Source organism: Rattus rattus, chromosome 11 (genome assembly GCF_011064425.1).
Source record: "Rattus rattus isolate New Zealand chromosome 11, Rrattus_CSIRO_v1, whole genome shotgun sequence".
Classification (NCBI taxonomy): domain Eukaryota; kingdom Metazoa; phylum Chordata; class Mammalia; order Rodentia; family Muridae; genus Rattus; species Rattus rattus.
Window position 1 is genome coordinate 66,450,225 of NC_046164.1, and position 22,075 is coordinate 66,472,299.

At 43.2% G+C, this 22,075-nt stretch overlaps 1 protein-coding gene and 1 long non-coding RNA gene across 3 annotated transcripts in view; one reads left to right on the forward strand and one right to left on the reverse strand.

Annotated features, from left to right (window-relative positions):
* Positions 1–22,075, forward strand: part of Clnk (cytokine dependent hematopoietic cell linker) — a 169,977-nt gene that overhangs the window by 120,846 nt on the left and 27,056 nt on the right. Inside the window, exons 11-14 of the mRNA XM_032916441.1 lie at positions 8,725–8,752; positions 11,672–11,690; positions 14,683–14,764; positions 18,175–18,215. Of these exons, the coding sequence (XP_032772332.1) occupies positions 8,725–8,752; positions 11,672–11,690; positions 14,683–14,764; positions 18,175–18,215 (170 nt within the window). The remainder of the gene's footprint in view (positions 1–8,724; positions 8,753–11,671; positions 11,691–14,682; positions 14,765–18,174; positions 18,216–22,075) is intronic.
* Positions 18,490–22,075, reverse strand: part of LOC116912383 — a 54,578-nt gene continuing 50,992 nt past the window's right edge. Inside the window, exons 2-3 of one of the 2 annotated variants that reach the window (XR_004389453.1) lie at positions 21,360–21,561; positions 18,490–18,707 (exon numbers count right to left, since the gene is read on the reverse strand). This is a non-coding gene — a long non-coding RNA (uncharacterized LOC116912383). The remainder of the gene's footprint in view (positions 18,708–21,359; positions 21,562–22,075) is intronic. The other variant, XR_004389452.1, reaches the window with a different exon arrangement.

The following is a 22,075-nucleotide window of genomic DNA, read 5'->3' on the forward strand; positions in this document are numbered from 1 at the left end:
AAGAATTGGATTGGTATTTTGATGGGGATTGCATTGAATCTGTAGATCACTTTTGGTAAAATGGCCATTTTTACTATATTAATCCTGCCAATCCATGAACATGGGAGATCTTTCCATCTACTGAGGTCTTCTTCAATTTCTTTCTTCAGAGGCTTGAAGTTCTTATTGTACAGATCTTTTACTTGCTTGGTTAAATTCACACCGAGGTACTTTATATTATTTGGGACTATTATGAAGGATGTCGTTTCCCTAAATTCTTTCTCAGCTTGTTTCTCTTTTGTGTAGATGAAGGCTACTGATTTATATGAGTTAATTTTATACCCAGCCACTTTGCTGAAGTTGTTTATCAGCTTTAGTAGTTCTCTCGTGGAACTTTTGGGATCACTTAAATATACTATCATATCATCTGCAAATAGTGATATTTTGACTTCTTCTTTTCCAATCTGTATCCCCTTGATGTCCTTTTGTTGTCTGATTGCTCTGGCTAGAACTTCAAGAACTATATTGAATAAGTAGGGAGAGAGTGGGGCAGCCTTGTCTAGTCCCTGATTTTAGTGGGATTGCTTCAAGTTTCTCTCCATTTGAAGTCATTGTTTTGATAACTGAATAGTAGTCCATTGTGTAGATTTCTGTACCCCTTCATACTGTCTTTCAAATGCATGGCTTATTTTTTTTAACTTTTGTTACATTCATTTTATATATATTTCATATTATACATTGTGGGATGATGTCACAGATGAGGCAGGTACAAGATAGAATGAGGTCTGTCATTGGAAGAGAAGGAAGGATGGGCAGGAGAAAAGTTTGAAGGAAGAGGAGATGGGAATGGGAGATAAGGGGAGAGAGAATAGCTGGGGACAATATGGCAGTGACATTAAGATTCCATGCTGTACCTTTACAGGTTGTTATGAATGTTCTTAAGGGATGGATGTGTACAGGGTTTTGTATGCATAGGTGGGCAATTATATCTTATCAATTGGATCAAAGGTTATTGTGTTGTGTGTTCTTTCATGTGTAGATTTAAGTGTAAGGGAGTGTGGGGCAGCTGGTCTGGGCCACCACAGAGTTGGAATGTGTGTTTCTGGCATGGAAAACTGCCTTGGGAACTAGATAGGTAGAGATTGCTGCCAGGCTCAGAGAGAGGCCTTTTGCAGTGTGATAGGAGATGGAGCAGAGCAGGTGAGAGGCTTTGCTGACTGAGTTTTAAGGTTTCTATCAGAGGGCTGGAGAGATGGCTCAGCGGTTAAGAGCACTGACTGCTTTTCCAGAGGTCCTGAGTTCAAATCCCAGCAACCACATGGTGGGTCACAGCCATCTGTAATGAGATCTGATGCCCTCTTCTGATGTGTCTGAAGACAGTGATAGTGTACTTATAATAAATAAATAAATAAATCTTAAAAAAAGATATCTATCAGATATCATGGGGCACTACAGTGCTGGATCTAGAGTTGGATAAAAGACTGTTTTATTTTTTATATTTTTACAACAACAATATATGGATATACATTCTCATATATACATATATGCATGGGTAAACTTACATATATACACATTCATATACACATATATACATGAACACATTCATATTACACACACACACACACACACACACACACATATGTTATCCCCTGCTCAGTCTATATAATGCTAATTGTATGTATATTTTCTGGGCTGACCATTTGGTTTTGGATAACCAATTGGTATGATCTTCCCTGAGAAAAACTGTTTCTCCCACTCCCAGAACTTCTTAGTTTCCTGTAGTTCTTTGGGTAGAATTTAAGCCACATGGTCTTTCCCTCATCCCCTTCATCGGGTCTATTGTTGTCCTTGTTCAGACCATGCTTAGGAAGTCGTGTGAGTGGGACTTTCTGTGTGTAACTTCTGCATTACTAGGAGACACAATCTCTCAGCAAACTCCCTGATCCTTTGGCTCTTACAATCGCTCTAATCCCCTCTTCTGCAATATTACCTAAGCCTTAAGTAAGGGATAGCTTTGTAGATGTATTCACTGGGACTGGGCTCCACAACTCTGCATTGGTTGCACTGTCTGTCGCAATGGGACATTGCCTTGATAAAGGATGAGGACTGTGGGCATAAGGACAAATATTTTGATGCAGTTAGGGATGGTGCTAGTTTCATGACATGGCAGTTGTAGGTTTCCCTCCAAGATCCATTCACCACTGGGTAGGTGGCTAGGTTTTTAGAGCCAGGTATGTGTTCCCCTGTTTAGTAGGTCTTTAATCCAATTATCGAACTGTTGTCACTACCAGGTATGTGTGCCATTACTCCACTCTTAGGGTTATTGTGCCATGGTGGTCACTGATATGGTTCATAGGCATCATAGCTGGGTAGGACTAGTGGTTGTTTCCTTTTCTGGGAAGCTTTCATGATGCCTTCTCATACCATGAAAGCTGGCTCTCAGGAAGGAAGCATTCATGTCAAGTACCTCTGACCTCCGCATATGACATGAATGGTATCTTCAGCAACAGAGACTTCCCTTCCACTTCTGGGGGCAACCAAGGGCAACAGCAGCAGCCTAAAATAATGTGGGAGCCTCTTGAACAACCCTGATCAACAATTCAAAAGAGTTTCTCATGCCTGGTGTTGGGGTTTTGATTAGACGGTCTTTGGCTCTTGGAGGAAGCATTGTCAGCCCAGATGGGAAATTTTCATTTAAACTGCATATTGTTTAGATGCAACTGCAACTGAATATTTATGTGCATTATATGTATTTTAGGTAGATAGTTAATCGTATGAATTCTTATGACTTTTTCAGAAATCTTTACTGTTATTTTGCCTTTCTCTCTCCTTCTTGCTCTGGTTTCCAATGTCTGACAAGATAATGCCCTTGCTTTCTGGAGTCCCTCTGTAGCCAGGTCCTATCAGTCTCTGTGCTGAGAGAGTACTGGTCACAGAGCTTTGATACATTTTCAACATATTGAATTATTTCATCAAGAGTTTTCTGGCGGCTAAAGAGATGGGTTAGCACTTCAGAGCGCTTGCCTAAAAGCTTGTAATGTTCTTGTAGGGGATCCAAGCTAATGTCCCAGCACTACATAGTGGCTCACAACCATATGTAACTCCAGTTCCGGAGGACTTGATGCCATCTCCTGGCCTCTGGGAGCTCTTACACTCATGTGGTGCCTATAAAGTTATACAGTCAAAATGTTCATGCATATAACAAAAGTTAATCATCTTTCTAAAAAGTAACTTTCTGAATAGGAAATTCTATGCTTCCAGTTCTGATAATGTAATTTTATTGTGCTTCATGCAGATGCCTTGTATTTTGGGTTCTCTGGGAATATACCTTATATTTACTTCATCATTTTTAGACATGATGAGAATTAGGCAAGATCTTCCCATCACAAAAGTCTCCAAAGAGCCATTTCATGTGATCTCACTGACTTCTCCCAGCAGAGCTAAAAGGGATGATTTCCCAAAGCTGAGGAAAACAGGTGCCCAGGCCAGCAGATGGCACAGAGTCTCAGTAAATGTTACATCCATAAATCATTAGAATTCAGAAAGGAAATCAGGTGGGTACCTTGATGAGTGCACACAGGCAAAGCCCAGGAGACTGGGGACATAACCGTAAACAAGAGGGTTTTACTATAGGAAGAGAGCAGTAGCCTCCAGTTCACTTTCATCAGAGCCCTCATGAGAAGCATCAGTACCACTGATGCAGGTCACACATAAACAGCCATGTGAGGCACCCACTGTATAAGGAGAGCCTAGGAGCTCTGAGCATAAGCAGGGACTAGGAAGAATGCTGTGCCTTTCTGTCAGCAGCTTCTTTGTAAGGCACTGAGGAAGGGGTTCCCGAAAGCAGAGTTCTGGTTCCCAGGGCACCAATTGCAGGCAATGTTGCTGCGGCCTCTACCATTGCCTTTGCTCTCCCTAGATAGTAGATGTGGTTCCTGTGGGGTCTTTTAGGCCCCATTTGTCTCTGCCAGCTCTGCCACTCTTTCTTTTACAGCTAAGTCTTGACTTCACAGAACAATGCTGGGTGGAAGCACTTCAGTGAAGGACAATGTCCTTTAGGTCTTCTGTGGACAACCAGACACTAAAGGAGAATTTGGCACAGTGAGCAACACTAGCTTGGTATTTTCAACAATTAATGCTACAAAACTGACAACATGCACACATTTTTCCTCAACTTATTTTTTTCCACTTAAAATAATTTTTCTCAGAAGAAAGACTTATATCCCAACCATAAACAACTGCCACACAAGCTGTTTCAAATCAAACTTTGAACCCAGATAAAATTCTTTCTGTTACAAAGGAAGATAGCACAGAGTGAACAGGCATTTGGGACTTTCTAATCAACAGCAACAGACCCTTCCCTTGACAGAACCTGAAAGAAAACTCAAAAGGGAATGACCATATGGCTGTGAACCCTTTGCTATTTTTATTCAAATGTCCACACATCAAACTGCATCTCATCCTGAGTAGTCACATTTTCTGTACCCAGACCCTGGGTGGAGTATTGTGTGTGGGCGCCTGAGATTGAACCAAGGCCCTTGCCTGTGTCAAGTAAGCAACCATGTGTCTACACCCCTTGTGCAGGCTTCTGTGTGTAGTCACTCAGATACACCATGTGAAAGGCAGTATTACTGCACCCCATATACCGAGGGCACAGAAATACAGAGCTCATTGTACCACGGTGTGTCGTTCAGGTTTCAGTGAACTAAATGGGCTGGCGTTGGGGTCAAGCCAAAACATAGTTTAAGTGCAGCATCTCATATTTAGGACATGAAACACCCTGGTGACTGGCTAGCGCTCTTTCTTCTCTACCAGCCACACCAGAATCACATCTATTCAAGGAATCCGGCTCACCCCGAAATATACTACAATGATTTGGGAAGTGAAGGAAATCTTTGTAAATATCAGAAAAGCATTGCCCTTTAAAGGAAAGAAAGCGTGAGTGACAGAGGTGTACCAATTCACATTTATGAATGGAAACTAAGGGTTTGAAAGCATAAATTGTTGCTATCACCACCATTATTATATGAATGTTATTATATATACATATTATTAACACATATTGTCAAATGTATTATTATTATTATTATTATTATTATTATTATTATTATTATTATTATTATAAGATAGTACTATTAGGAGAAACTGGGTAGAGAAACACAGCATCTCTCTGAATCATGTCAGATCCCACTGGGCATCCTGTAGCGATCTCAGAATAGAAGCTACATATGAAGCCAAGTGTAACCATCAGAGTGTACACAGACAGGAAGTACCGTCTTAGTCGAAACGTGTTTTGTTTTGTTTTGTTTTGTTTTAGTAGAACTTTCAACCACCCTGTCTAAATTTGAGGTTCAGGGAGGAAATTTAGTTTATTAGGGATGGCAGAGGCCATAGATGACCCAGAAGGATTCTAGTCCAATCCATTTCAAACTATGCCAATGACTAAAGAATGTTTAAGAAAGTGCACATTTGTAGAAGATAGCAGTATCTTTAAAGTTAAACTAAGCACCTGTTATATCAAGGGGACAAATGTTAGAACTTTCCCTGTGTGTTTGTGGTCACATTTTAATCGACCAGCTCTGGCAGACAGAGCACGGGCAACTAAAAAAAATGCAAAGATGCCCTCAAGAAGCAGCATGAGCCAGTGAGGAGGACAAAGGACCCTCCAGGCACCAGAGTGCCCACCTGCTCTACGTGGAAGGAGTCAGAGAGCGCTGGGGTTCTGCCTGAAAATTCAACTTATTAATGCGGAAGATCCCAAAGCTGACCTGTCTTGGAGTTCCACTCGATTCGTGGGGTACATTAGCGACTTTATACATTGAGAGCTTTATCTCACAGGAGGACAGCCACCCCACCTGTCCTACACATATAAATGAAATCAAGTGAGTATACAGAATCTTGGAGAGCAAGATTTGCTTACACACTCAGTTAAATCCACTTAAATATCTGAAAGGCCTTTGCAGGTTGAACATATTTGATTTTTGAATGCTTCTCGTGCTGACCGTGCAGGTTCAAATCCTAGCAAGCCGAACGTCCCGTCACACTTTTCGTTGATTTAATAAAGTCAATATGTAACTATGGAAAACGTGAGGACACAGTTCACACTCTCAACGGGGCTGAACACCATGAGTACTGTAACTTATAAAAACTACAACTTTAAAGTTGCTTCTAGGACTTTTCATTGGTTGGCTGATTTGGTTTGGGGATTTTTTTGGTTTGGTTTGGTTTGGTTTGGTTTGGTTTGGTTTGGTTTGGTTTGGTTTTGGTTTTTTAAGACAGGGTCTCTCTGTGTGGTCCTGGGCATCTGAAACTAGCTCTGTAGACAGGCTAGCCTCGAACTCATAAAGATCTGCCTGTCTCTGCCTCCTGGATGCTAGGCACGGGCCACCACACCCAGCCACTTCTATGATTCTTAATATGTATTCTGTATTTATTTGAGTAGGGGAGGGAGAGGGTGTGTGTGTGTGTGTGTGTGTGTGTGTGTGTGTGTGTGTGTGTGTACATCACTGGCATTCAGATTCCTTCAGAGGCCAGAAGAGAGTAGCAGATGAAACACACACACCCTACACACAACCTCTAAAACTGGAGTTACAGGCAGCTATAAGCCAACTAATGCTTGTAGGTTCTGGGAAACAAATGTGTCCTTTAAAAGAGCAATAAGCACTCTTAGCTGTTGTGCCTTCTCTCCAGCCTCAGCTTCTGCATTAAAAAAAAAAAATGTATTATACAAGATTACCTGAGTCCATTTGCAGGAAAGGATATAACGTACTTTGTACATATTACATCTTAAATTAAGCCATCCTCCAGTATCTTTGACACACCAGAATCTCAAGCATTGGCAACACTAATGCTAATCTTAGTTTAGCCACAAAATAATGAAGAGTTTGGATATCGGTTGTATTTCATTATCCATAATATCTCTTATTTTACATGTGCCCATCCCACAGGAACTTGGGAAAGGCATTAAGACTGAGGAAGTCTTTAGACTGAGGAAGCCTTTTTTTAAGACTCAGTCTCATGTAGCTGCGGCTGGCCTTGAACTACTAAGCTTCCTGCTTTTACCTCTTCAGTGCTGGGATTATGGGCCTATACTGCCATGCCTGGTTTATGTGGTGCTGGGAAAGAATGGAAGGCACTCGAAGCAATCACTCCACCCACCCACTAAGCAGGATCCTTGGCCCTGCTTTCACTTGTTGACTAGTATAGATAACATATCTATGAACCTCTGCATGCAAGTGTTTATTATGTTCTTAATTCTTTTGGGTGTAACTCAAACATACCATTTCCCAAAGCAAGGGAGTTGCTTGGACATGAGTCCAGCAGTCGAGGTTGGTCAGGCTTCCTGATCTAATCTAATTCCAATGATTTAGATGTCCAGCTTCTCGCTGAGAGTGGCAAAGCCACCTTAACCTTTCGGCAAGCTCTCCTTTTCATTCTCACACCCAGACAGGTAGACAATACTCCTCAGCCCATATCCTCCCTGGCTTGCTCACCAGTCTGGCCACATAGGGCATTCTTCTTAGCCACTGCATGCCACAGATTCAAGGTTTTGTCTCATGCTCTTCTTCCAGTAACCCTCCAGGATGAATGCCCTTGCGGCCTTTCTGTGAGTGAGAACAAATCAGATGGAGAGGTCTGGAATCCCAGTCAATATGTGAGGTACATCAGTGACTTCAAACATTGAAAGGCTTTGTCTAACAAGAGGACAGCCTTGTCCTACACCTATAAATAAAATCAAGCAAGAGAACTTAGGGACTCTCAGAGAGCAAGTTCTGCTTACACACTCAGTTAGATCTACTTAAATATTAAGAGGGCTTTGTAAAATGAATGCATTTGATTTCTGTGTACTACTCATGCTGACCGTGCAGGTTCAAATCCCAGCAAGCCAAACTTTCCTCAGGCTTGGGGGGTGGGGTGGGGGGGAGGAGTAAAGCACCCACATACAAAGCCTGCTGTGTCAGCAGATATGCCTATAACCCCAACACTCGAGGAAACAGAGATTCCTCTGGCTCACCGCCAGCCAGCCTATGAGAGACCAGTGAGAGACCCTGGCTCAAAAGACAAGGTAAGAGAGTGATGGAGGAGGACCTCACTGCCAAGCTCTGGCCTCCACGTGCACACACACACACACACACACACACACACACACACACACACACACACACACACACACGAATACTGGAGGCTTGTCCACATACTGAACACTCAATGCTTGCTCTGCAACCCATTCACCTAGCACAGTCAGGTCCTTCCTATCCAGTTTCATGGTTTTTCTTCTGTCTTGTTCTCTCTTCGTCACCCCCTTCTTTCTCTGACCATCTAGGGATCTTGGTGCCCCTGGCAGCTTTGTATTTAAAACTTACTTTCTCCAAGTGAGAACCCGAGAACTGGCTAAGCAGAGGTCTAAATGAGCTGATGGAATCTGGCAAGGAAGCTCGGGTGTCAGGAAAGATGAGGGGGTAGTTCAAGCCCTTTGAAAGTGAGAAAGGAGTCCTTCGTGTGCCTCCTCTCTCGCTTGTTAGTAGCTTCCATGCTCGCTTAGCACCTCTCCCTTCCCTTGGAAAATTACAAGAAAAACAGCCTGGATTCCTTTTATAGGGCAGTGCTGAATACCACACTGGACTATGGGCTGTTAATTTGGCCATGAAAATGTAATCAAAGGTTTATAAGGTTCACAAGGATTTTTATCTTGCTCATGATAAATTGCCTTTATTTAGCATCTTTCTTTTCTTTTCTTTCTTACAGGCAGAGGAGCTCAAAAGACTTCAGTAAGGTAAGTAGCTATTTTGTCTAACAAAAGGGGAACTCCGTGCCTTACCTCGGCAAGAAGCTAGGTTCTGATCACCTTAGACAGCAGGGAGCACAGGGGGCTCAAGGAGCTGCCTCTTTTCTTTGCATCTCTTGGGGGTGGGGCAGGCAGACTTCTGTTAGAACTTGGCTTCATCCTAACAGCCAGATTCTTAGAGTTCACCAAGATCTCTGCCTGCTTTTGTGTGAGCTGCAACTGGAGACATTTCTCCAGTGTGGAAAAAAAGCCTGCTGGGAAGCGGAGGGGGAAGGGGTGGGGGAAGGGGAAGGACCATGCTTGTGGGCACACTAAGCCCCTGCTTGATTGCATGGCGCAGAAAAGGATCTATTCCAGCAGAAATCACAGGCCTGGACTCAGGCACAGATGGAACTCCAGTTTTCCAAGTCAGGGCAGACTGGATCCCGTGTGGTCTTCACACAGCCCTAGGCAAAGAAAGCATGGAAGGAATCCACCGTCAGAGCTTCCCCAGCTCGCAGAATAGGGGACCGTGCCCAGACCAGAGATCCCATTGTCCCTTCAGCTGGGACTCTGCAGGAAAAAGTAGAGGCACCGAAAATAAGTTTTTAAAGGTTAAGAAGGAAAAGAAAGGGGAGATGGAAAAACAAAGGAGAAAAACAATTCTACCTCACTCAAATATGTTCCCTAACAGAAAACAAAAAGTTACAGTAGAGCTAGAGAGATTTCACTATGGCTTCCTAATTGTATTTGATTTGGAATTCCGAGCCCTTAAGCAAAACAACCAGCTGGGCCCCAACAAAAATAAAGCAACTGCTCTCCCTGAAGCAGGCCACTGAGGGTGTTTATAGGTCTCCTTCCCCTCGCCTTTGACAAGCCTGAGTGCTCCTGCTGCCTCTGATTGAGCACTTTGAACTGCTGCGGAATACTCAGTGGGAAGACTTTCAAAGCCCTCATTTAGAATAGATTCATTACCCTTTATACCTGGCCTGTGGATTAGCTTTGATTTGCTCTCCATAATACACACACCCTCATTCCAGAATCCTGGGGATGCTGAGGTCTTTAAAATAAAGGGGCCTTCCGTTGGTTAGCATCAAACGAAACGCGGGATGCACGTCTAAGCAAATTGCTGTTAAAGGTTTCTTGTCTCCAGAGCCAACGCCAATCAAGAGAGCTGGGCTCGAGCTCAGCTTATTCTCAGGGTCATTCTGGGAAATTTTGAGAGCCCCGCCTCTTTGTAACTTATCTGTAAAACAATGATTCCTAATATTTCTAGATTTCACAGCCCCTTTGGAATTTTGATGGAAGGTATAATAAACCTTCCTATGCCCCCCAAAAAAGTATGATTTTATTTATTATCAGAACATTTTCATTTCAGAAAGTTCCTAAGCCATATCATGACTTTTCCGTCCATCTGTCCATAAACCCCCGCCCCCCGGGTTCATGAATTCCTTGTCTATCTGATTCCTGGGAGCTCCCTAGCAGAGGCAGTGGGCAGTGTCTGGAATGGACTTTGGAAATGATTTGCAGTGAGGAACTGAACACAATGTGAAGCTCTCTGTTTCCTTGGAGTTTGCAGGCAGAGCCACGCATGGTGGAACCCACATGCAATCCCATCACGTAGGAGACCAAGGCAGGAGTGCCTGTTTAAGCTGAGACCTCAAATACATACTGGGACCCTGTCTCAAAGAAGAAAGTGTGTGTGTGTGTGTGTGTGTGTGTGTGTGTGTGTGTGTGTGTGTGTGTGTGTAGTGTGGTCAGAATGTGTCTAAAAAATAATTTTCTGTTCATTTTTTAAAATGAAAATTTCAAAAAGGTAAAGAAACCTCACAACTTCGTAGTCAAACATGACTTCCACTTCTTTACAGTCTTTCTTCAAACCCACAAGCATATAGACACTTAAAACAAACCCCATGCAACCTGTGGATAGTGTGCTCTTACTCCATTCTTTGTATTAATATCTTCTATGCCTGCATAATACCTCAGTAACCCAGTATAGGTCCAAAATGAATAATTCCTGCGGGATTGAAGGTGTGTGTGTGTGTGTGTGTGTGTGTGTGTGTGTGTGTGTGTGTGTGCATTAGTGCTGGTGTTAGTATGTGCATTGTGCATGGTGCATGTGTATGCATGGGTGCCTGTGTGGGATGCATGCATGCATGTGCATGAGTATGAGTGTGCATGTGTGTGTGGTATGTATATGCATGTAGGTAAGTGTGTGGGAGTGCAGGCCCATGTGTATGAGTGTGAAAGCCTGAGGAAGATGTCAAGCTGCTTCTTCTGTTGCTGTCCGTCTTAGTGCCTTAAGATCTCTCACAAACCCTGAAGTTTAGCAAAGCCCAGCTTGCCAGAGACAAGGCAAGGATCTACCTATCTTGGCTCCCCTCCCCCCCATGGCTACAGCTACAGGCACATGCAGCCATGCCCCACTTTTACAAGTCATGGGGATCAGAACTCAGGTCCTCACAGTTGCCCAGCAAACACCCTCAATGACTGAGCCATCTCCCAGGGGCTTCTTACTGTATTATCTGGGCCTGAAGACCATTTCCAATGTCCCGGTGCTTTATGGAACAATGCCATGAGTATCCTTGCAGCTTGGCCAGATTTGATTCCCCAGAAAATGTGTTTCCCCATGACAATTGTTCAAATAAGAATATTTTAAAGACTTGATAACTATGAGTGAGTAGTTCTCTAGTAGTCAAATCATCCTTTAACACCACTGGCCACATTTTTGCATCATACACAGAAGATAATACCTTGAGTTTTATATAGTCTTTTAGGAAGACTATTTGCAGATCTCCTTAAAAGTCTGTACTATTTTTTCCCAAATTCTACTAATAAAATTCCCAATATTCGTGGCGTTAGGTTAAATTTTCTGTTACCTGCACCCATTCACCATTGTCTTTTCTATCTTCTTCTAATCCAACACAGGTCTTTGAAGCAGAAGAAGGTAACTGTTTGTGTTGTTGTTTTGTTTTGTTTTGTTTTGTTCACCCCACTGCCATCTCACTGGGTTCTGGGTCTAGCTCTATAGGGTTAGCATTGGGTGGAAAATAAGGGTTCAAAGCCTGAGATCTGTGTGTGATGATGTAATCCACAGATGAATGTAAGACTTTGCAGGCCATCCCAACATCCTGTATTGTAAGGGGAATGATTTATATCAGGAGCAGGGCAAGTGTCTTTATCTGCCTGCATTAGCCAAAAGAAGCCACAGTAACCTCCTGCCACTTGGGAGATGCACTGCTGTCCCACGGTCCTTGAGAAAACCTTGATGTCTCTCTGAGGTCAATGTCACCCATGCACATGCCCTCACACACATGTGTGCACACTGTTGATGTTATTAACATACAAACATGCAAAGCTTGATAAATAGCAGGATCCTGAGAATATAACATATCTTCATGCCTACCTTGGAAATTTTGTTCCCCATTAGTTTAAAATGATAAATTGTCATTCAAAAGGCCGGCTCCATATCCCAGAGAGTTAGTGCAGCAGACATTGCTCACTAACTAGTGAAGGAGCAATGGGTTGGGACTCTGAGATCTTTTCCACATCACCAAGTGCCTCGGTTGGGTTTCTAAGGCTGTGATAAAACACCATGGCCATAAACGACTTGGGGAGGAAAGGGTTTGTTTCAGCTTAAAACTCTCAGGTCATACTCTCTGCCTGAGAGACATGAGGGCAGGAACTCAAACAAGGCAGGAACCTAGAGGCAGGAGTTGATACAGAGACCGTGGAGGCAGGGGTGAGGAAGGTTCCTTATTGGTTTGCTCCTAACCTTGCTCAGCCTGCTTTCTTATAGCATTAGGGAGCACCAGTCCAGAAGTGGCACCTCTCAGTGATCTGGGTTCTCCTACATCAATCATTAGTCAAGAAAATGCCCCAAAGATCAATCTTATGGGGGCAGGGGGGTGTTCCTTTCTCAACTGAGGTTCCCTCTAGCTTGTGTCTAGTTGAAATAAAATCATGTGGGGCTGAGTCGTATTTCCTCTGTGAGTCTCTAGTTGGTTTTGCCCTGTACTCTGAAGAAGTTAAAACACTTGGAAGCAGGGCCGACTCAGATCCGTGAATTCCAAAGGTCATGATAGAGAACTGGGGATTTGTTAACAACTGAAGTAACTGTAAAACCAAGTGAGATCTATGATGAACCTTAGTGTACTAAGACATCCAGGTATTCTAGCATCACACTTCGATGTTAGTAATGTAAGAATGTGGCATTGTTAGGCTCCAGAAGGGCAGATGCCCCAAGTAGTGGTTGATAACAAGAAGTGATTTTATGGGTGTGTGATTAATGGACCTATCACTGACTCAAACACCATTTCAAGTAATCAGAGTCCCTTCAGTAAGAGATGTCCAGTCTGTGGTCAACCTTGGGCCGAGCGTGGAATAATACCCAAATTAAGTCAGTGTATGCATGCTTGCATGGTTTTATGGCTCACCGTCACAACTGGGAAAGTGCTTTATGAATCTCACATCAGAGTATATTCAATGTCTTTCATGAGGATCGATGGCTGCTTAAAATGCATCCATGATGAAAAACAGGAACAGTAATGGCGTGCTAAGTAACTCCAGTGTGGAGGCATGGCTGAACTTGGTGATTGTTCTTGTGACTTCTGTTGCTATGGTTAAACATTCTGGCCAAAAGTAACTTGTGTGTTTGTGGGGAAGGAGGGATATTAAGCTCACTTTTTTTTTTTTAAGATTTATTTATTTTATGTATATGAGTACACTATAGCTGTTTTCAGACACACCAGAAGAGGGCGCCAAATTCCACTACAGATGGTTGTGAGCCACCATGTGGTTGCTGGGAATTGAACTCAGAACCTCTGGAAGAACAGTCTGTGCTCTTAACCGCTGATCCATCTCTCTAGCTCATGAACTCACATTTTGAGGTCACAGTCTCGTATTGAGGAAAATCAGGGCAGGAAAGCAAGGCAGGAACCTAGAAGAAGAACCATGGTGGGGTGACACTTGCTGACTCACCTCCCAGGCTTATGCTCAGTAGCTTTTGTAGATCTCCCAGGCCCACCTGCCTAGTGAAGGTGCAGCGCATGGTGGCCTGGCCCACCAGCATCAATTAGCAAAATAACCCTCCCCTCCCAAAGACGTATATGCTACTCTGATCTACGCAGTTCCTCAACTGAGGCTCTTCCTTCAGAAGACCAAAGGATGTGTGACATTGACAGTTAAACTTACCTAGGACAACGACCAAGGAGGAAATGTTGAGAAAACAGATTTCTGATTGTACCCAGCTGATACCTGCTGGCCTACATCAGAACCATGGAAGCTCACCCGTCCTGTCACAGGATGAGAATAAGAACACAAGTGGTTTGCACAGGCAATGGTATCCCTAGACCCTGCAAACCCCCACAGAGGTCCTTTGGTTTAATACTCTCATCAGAATGTCACTCATCAGTCACCTTTCAGAAAGGCCCTCCTTAGGGACACAAAATTAACTCCACATCCTAAAGCATAATTTATTTTCCTTATGTCACTCATTCCGTCCAAAATGTTCTTCCTGCCCTGCCTGTTTATGATCCCCTTGTATTTAAGAACCATATCTGTAACTCCAGATTCTAGGGGAAACCTGTTCTGTAAGTGCACAGCAGAGACTTGATGAATTGTGTGAATGAACCAACAAGTGAAGGAATGGGTAGATGCGTTCATGATAAAACCTAAGTCTTTCAAAACTAATTCACCTTTAATAACCCCTAAAATGCCTTCTAATGTAGTATTCTGTGTTTCTGGGAAAATCCAGTCATGTGCTTTAGATTATAAACAGTCCATGCAATTTTTACAGCCTCCAAAAGGTGCTACTTCTAGTCTCCCGAAGCACCAGAATAATAATAAAATAATTTAAACCATAGCCATCCCAGTGAACTCCCAAAAGCTCTCAATTGTATTCATTGTGCATTCTGACCCAAACATGTCATACTTTCCAGAATCTCATCACCAGACAAAGCCAGAATCTTCTTGCCCATCACCAAGCCTAAACACTCAGAAGAGTCCACCTGCCATTGCCAGGTAAGAAGTCAGAAACACCTGTTAGGGATCAGATCAGAAGAAGCAGACACGTGTCTTCTTAGATCTTACACAGTGGCAACAAGACTTAAAAAGAAACTGGAAATGTTTGACCTTCTGCTCTGGAAAACATGGCCATCTCCATCCACCTTGGAATCTACTGTCTCTCTGTTATTTATAAATGATTGGATGTTACAGGCAAATGAGGGGCGTAAAAACTTGAATATTAACTGAGTTCGATGAAGTTGGGTGAGTCTTGCAGAAAAAGTGGGTCGTCTCTGGCCATTCTCAGTTCATGACTGCAGCAAAGCCCACAGACACACTTCAACAATCCTTGTTGGTGAGCAGCTGTTGATGTAATCACTTCTGATCAGTTGATTGTGACATCAACCGAGGAAAATCAAAGGTGATTCCCTGACCAAGGTCACTCTATATAAATAATTAATGGCTCTCTCAAAATCTAGAGCCTGCAAAGTTAGGACTCTGGGTTGGTGCCATGCAACTCTGGCCTCAGTTCTCAGCACTCACCTTTACATATTACATCCTCGTCAGATGCCCTCCAGTCACCACGCTATCTCTCTATTCTTCTGTTTGCTTTCCCCCATTTTACTTCTCTCCCTGTGTGGAAAACTTATGTTCATCAGTCACATGCAAGGTTAGAGCCAGAGTATCACGTTACCCATTCCTCAGATTTTAACAATGAAGTCCAAAGAGACAGAGTTCCTGACCACTGAAGTTAAGGGCAACTCCACAGCCCAATCCCATGCTGCCATAGCAATTTGATTCTAGCAACGCTGCTCCAAGAGTCATGGCTCTCATGATGCATGCCCATAGTAGAGGCGAAACCTTGATTTTTAATAACTGTTTACTGGAGTGTCCACATGAGTGGTAGATGAGAAGGGCTGTTAGGAGGGAGCTACTGGATTCAGACTGACAGATGTCACCACTGGTGGATGGCATGGTTTGTACGGTTTTGGTGTCTTGGCCTTAAACAGAGCCAGGAACATAACAAGAGCCTAGCAAACAGCCGCTCTCTGTCCAATGCCAGGCCGTGAACCTTGGAGCATCACAAACCCGTTTCCCTTGCCTGCCTCATTTTTTAATATGTCCTGTTCTGCACCTTCAGTAACTCCTCATTCTTTGGCCTGCAGAGGTTAGGACCATTGCTCTGTAGCTCTTAGGGGCCTATTAGCTTCATAAATCCCAATCTGGCCCAACATTCTTTCTTACTGCAATTTTCTAATAAGAAGGAAAGTCACATTCGGATGAGAAGATAATGGGCTTCTCCATCTGGCCGATACCTGTGGTAGTTACTTCATGCAGTTTCAGCTTCTTTGTTGGCTTGATTTATTACACAAAGTCTGATTTTAATTGTTCTCCTAATTAGTCACCTCTCCCAAGTCTCCTTCTAGGACTTATCTCCCAGAACAGCCCTAAATGCTGGTGGTACTTCTGAGTTCATTATATGGCCTCTCTGTGTCACAGAAGGCCTGAATCTCATGTCTCAGTGTCAAATGGCATCCCCATGTCAATGGTTCCCATGTCTCCATCTCCTGAACGAACCCCCTTGCTTGGCTCAAGACCTGTGCATCCATTATTCAGCCAGCCCTTCCCCTTATTGAAGTTACAGGCATCACGAGATGATTGTGTTGAAATCTGCTCTGATTTCTAACATTAACGTCATTCCCAAACTTCCCCAACCCCTGGACAGGAGAAGCTCTCTCTCTCTCTCTCTCTCACTCTCTCTCTCTCTCCCCTCCCTCTCTCCCTCTGTCCCCTCCTTCCTCCTTCTCCCTCTCTCCCTCTCCCCCATTTCTCATTCTTCCCATCAAACCTTTTTCTAACTTAAAATTTAGTCTCTAAAACATGTCTTGAATATACTCATTTCTCCCCCCACCTCTCTGCATAGACTAGCCTACATCAACTCTTGCCAGGACTACTGAAAGAGCCTTCTCTTGATACAGAGAGTATCATTTGTGATACAGAGTCCCATTTGTGTGGGACTTTCTTCCTGGGATCTTATAGAATAGCCTATGGTTTCTCATCTCTGAGTCTTCCAGTGCTATCCACCTTCCCAGAACATGCTTCCCCAGCCTTTACAATCTGAGCAATTTCACCTGTGTGACCTCTGGCCACCATAGGAGCTGACACCTTTACCTTTTCTGAGATATCTGTCAGGTCCATTAGGATTCTCGACAGCCATGTCTTCCCTTCATAAACTCCTCCCTGCGAAAGCATAAACTACCTCTCCTTCATTTTATAGTCCCCCAAACACAGGCTCATTGGAAAGTGCTCGACCCGTTTGTTAGCTGAATCATTACATTTACGTCAGCTTTAGTTGTTTAGAGTTTCGTGTTTATTCTTATGAACTATGCGCTTAGTACCTAAAACATTCCGGAAGGACACTCCATCTCAGCATTCTCTACAAATTCTGTAAAATCAAAGAGGAACTTTGCGACTCATCTTTTCCTCAGACATTCAACAGAAACAATACATCAGCTCCTTGAAAGGGGGTGTGGGTTTTGGTAGTCAAGAGCCAGGATGTCAAAAATGTAAGGAGTGATGGTCGCACCGTCTGGTCCTCATATGACCTGCGAGTATTTTCAATTATAAAGCCAACTGTAAGGTCCTTGGGCTTCTGCAGGGACAACAAAAAGGTGGATACTTACTCAGTTGATTCCACTGGCACTAAGAAAAGGTCAAATTGCTTTTAATTAGCCCAGAGGCTCCTGTCAATAGCACAACACAGTCTTTGGGATAGAGCATGGCTCATGTAATTAGACAAACCTGGAGCTTACGTTGATGCTGACTGTAACCCAAAGTGAACTAGAAAATTAGAGTGAGGTGCAAAGTGCAGACCTGGGTGAGCGGTCCTGGCCACACCCCATTTGTAATTAGAAGTGCATATTGCCATTTGGATAGCCTTCTGTTATATTTTCATAATCCTCCTTTTTGTGCAGAGTTCCTTATAATCCCCTGCATTCTTTTCTCGTCCAGCTCCCATTTTCAGAAGGCATGGACTTCTATGCTCCTCTTCCTGTCTGTAGCTGACTCTCCACAACTAGAAATTCTAGAGAATATGAGCCCCATGCACACAGAGGTTAGGGTCTATGTGTAGCTAAGAGGCAAGACCACACTCAGCTTAACAGAGCAAAGAGCTATGACATGTTCTCACAGAAAGAACAAAGGGAAACACTGTGACCACCAGTCCCTTAATCCCATGGCTTACACTTGTCAGACTTGAGAGAGGAGAGGAAAAGCCAACACCCCGCTATTTAGAAAACTGACAATTCTTTAAACGAGTTCAGTAAAATATGAGTAGTGTATAAAAGATGTTGCCATTAACTTTGTCCATAAGTGGGATTTTGGCTGTCACAGGGGTGCTAACATAACAATTCTGACATTTTCTTTAGCTCTTCCTACATGCCAGGAAAGCGCAGTATACAAGCCAGAGGTAAGGGCACTGTAAGTAAGGAGCGTGATATAACCAGGTAAGCCAGCACTCCATGAGAGTCCTACACAGTGACTGGATGTTTGTGACCTGGAGCCACTGAGCTGATGTGTACACTCGTGACTCGCTCGTTTTCACTAGTATTGCATTTGTGTGCTAAAGGGACAGAACTTAATTTTTGCTTTATTTCATAATAAAATAATCCTCTTATAAGCATTACCATTTTAAACCATGGTATTGATGTCTTTACAGAAGTACAATAGGCTCAGCTCTTCCTAAAAGAGAAATATCTGTGTCTTCAGCTGTGTGTGTCTTTAGCTGCCTCAGATGTATTTGGCAAAGTAGATGTAGCGGTTAAACTGAGTAAACTGATGCGAACATACCACAACTGGTCTTTGCCAGAAGTGAGATGGATTCACCATGAGTCACCAACAGTTTGTGGGTACCCTGTGCTCGCTCCGTCTTCGCCCACAGTTACGGATGATTTTCTTCAGCCTATTGGGAGTAACATAGCTTTATCTCAAGAAAAGACATCTGTGAAATGATATTTTTAAAATGACCTTAATATCTTAAACAATCCCTCTTACTGATCGTGGTGTAAAACTCAGAAGGCTAACGTATCTGTACAAGAAGCTGAGTAGAAACACAGCCCTGTGTCTGCCCATGACGTTTGTCTCAGCTACTTCTGCTGTGTGCATTTCCCCTCTTGATTACTCTGTGTGCCAGGGAGATGCTGTGTCCTTGTCTCTCTGTTGAGCCAGAAAAGAGCGTTTGGGGCTAAGAGCAGCAGACTATGGGGTGCAGTGGAAAGGGGAGAGCTCCATTGCTCTGATCCCAAATCTGCTTCTCTCTCTTCAGTAGGGCCACTAAAGTCCAGCTAATCCTTTGTGCTTTACTCTCCTGCTAATAGAACATAAACAAAACCTCATATATTAGTACCAGTACAATATACACCCAGGCACACTCAGCTGCCTTCTTGACACACCCGTTTTAATGTCCTCCCTTCTTTTCTTTCTTCCCTTTTTTCTCTTCCCCAAATGACATCAGTGAGCTTCAGAGCTACGTGCTTGCTCCCATCATGCCTCATTTCAGTTTGCCCTACACTAAAACAGCTAAGGCACAGGTGATGGCACTTTCCCCCCAAAAGGGATTTTTCTCCCTCTTCTCCTTCTCTTCCTCCTCCTCCTGCTTCTTCTTCAAGGCTGGGTCTCATGTAATTCAGGGTGGTCTTAAACTCACTGTGTAACCTAAACTGGCCTTGAACTCTTGATCCTCCTGTCTCTACTTCCCAAGAATTGAGATTGCAGTTAGGCTACACATCTGGTTTGAGTGGTCAAAGAAAGCTGTGATTAACACAGGGCCTCCTCCTTCCACCCCTGGAACTCCACGGACAGCAACAGGAGTGCTGAAGGTCAGATTTAAGCATTGGAAGATGAGAAGGTTTGGGGTGTCCATGTGGAGAGTACTGAGATGAACAGGGTCAGAAAGGGCTTGACCCATGAGTTTTGAAGGTGCTTCGGAGTTAGAGAGAATCATAGCGTAGAGCAGATTGGAGATCCTTGATCTTAGAGATCAAAGCATGTGAGGATACAAAGCAAAGCAAGCAAAATCTGGAACCACAGTGTTATAGGAAAGGCCCTCCCCACCAGGAGTCCAGTCTGCTGTCCAGAACAGCATTTGTGTGCACAGACATAGAAGCAGGCAAAACATCAATCCACATAAATGAAATAATATTAAAAGAAACACCTCAGAAAGAATTCATTTGACTTCCTCCCTGCTGCTAGAATTCATAGTGCCAGACAGTGCGATGCAGGCTGCTATGGGAGAAAAAACATTACAAGGGAGGTGAGGCTTCTTAAGAAAACCTGGAGAGGACAGGGGAAATGATTTGTCTCCATTATTTTCTCTTTCCACCAACAAACACCCACGAAACACATGGCCATCACTCAAAATGTGGCCGCTCCCGAAAGATACCCAGTAGAGAGACCCTGTCCTTCCACTGACCCTCCAACGCTTCTCCATCAGCTTACTGAGCAAATATCCGTTCTGCTGAGCCAAGTTCATCTCTGAGTCTTCAGACTTTGCAGTGACAGTGGCAGGAGACAATGTGCCACTTACACTCACAGGTTCTCAGTTTAGTGGGTTCAGCGCCCCCACTGGGACTCACGTAGCTGCTTAAGGGTAGGAAATCATATACGAGAGCGAGGTCTACGTTTCTGTAGATGCTGAAGTCATCATTCTTATCTTACAAATGGAAAAAAATCTTGAATATGTTTTAGTTTATTTCCAGGTAGCTCCCTTACAGATAAATGCAATCGGCCCAATCTATTATAAATTAACTCAAGCTAAACTATAAAGAATCCAAGTAAGCAGATTATATTTTTTTAAATTTATTTTATTTATATGAGGTACATTGTACCTGTCTTCAGACACACCAGTAGAGGGCATCCGATCCCATCACAGATGGTTTTGAGCCACCATGTGGTTGCTGGGATTTGAACTCAGGACCTCAGGAAGAGCAGTAAGTGCTCTTAACCACTGAGCCATCTCTCCAGCCCAGATTATATGTTTTATATGTATATACCAGAAGGGGATTTTTATAATGCCAAGATACTAACAAAATCGATGTTTAGAGTTGGAAGTGTGGATGAAATTTTTTGTCTGCTTTTAGTTTAGTTTAATTTTCTTTTGTTTTGAAAACATGCGTGTAGCTTTCATCCCCATAAAGTTAACTTTTGTGTATAAATGTAAGTTATGAGTACTGACACAATGCCTGATTTCTTTAAATGCTGTACTGTAAGTGGCCCCAGATGGATGTGCAGTTCTCTCTGTGGTAATATTTACAGCTCTCATAAATTAGCACCCTCGAGCTGATAGCAAGGGTCAGAGTTCATGCCAAAACATGGAGCTGCGTGAGAATTTTAATTTGCAACTTAAATGTAATTTTTTTAAAAAATTTAATTTTTTAATTAAAATTGGGGTTTAATTTAAAATTAGAAGTTGTTGGCAGCAGTCCAGCCTCACTGCAAGCCTGCTTTAATCAGGCTCGCTCTTGGGGTGTCCACCACCCACATTCTTCTCTTAATCTTTTACCAATCTCTTCATTAGTGCCACCATCCCTTTTCCAGGCTTTGTGGGATGATCAACCTCAAATGCAACGTCTCCTGTAGGAAGGACTCTGCTCTCATTCCGAGGGGTAGAATCGATGACTCCTCCTCGCACTGGGATCCAGAGAGCATGCGTGCCTAGAATCGTTCACTCATGCACTCATCGTCTGACACAGATCCACACCAGTGGCATTCAGGGGGGAACTGCGTGGCGATTTTGACATTGTTCCATTTAACTAGTTCTGTGAACAGACCATAAATGCATAATTATTGCCAACTGCACTTTTTAAAAATAGGACTTCTTAAATATTTAAGCAAGGCATACGGGGTTGAGCGATAATGAATCAGTTGCCATAATATCATGAAAAATTCATAATCGCTGAGTTCTGCCGGGCGCAAAGCACAAACTGAGTAATAGGAAATGCTGATAACGCTGATTTCTCCTCTCAACTTTGTGCTTACTGTTCTGAGCTACAGTGGAAAGACAGCCACTGCTATTTAAATAACACATCCCTACCCTGTGTTCTGCTCCAGCATAACTTACATGAAAGTTTTTAAGCCAATGTTGTTCTCTCTAATAAAGGTCTGTAGGCTTTCTCTTGGGAATGTACGATGCCTGGCCCCCGCTTTTCATGTGTGATTTCTCTTATATTCTGGATATGTGATCCGCACACCCCTAGGACTTTTTTTTGATAGAAGATTTTTTAATTATTTATTCATTTACATCCCAAGTATTTTTCCCCTCCAGGTCCCTCC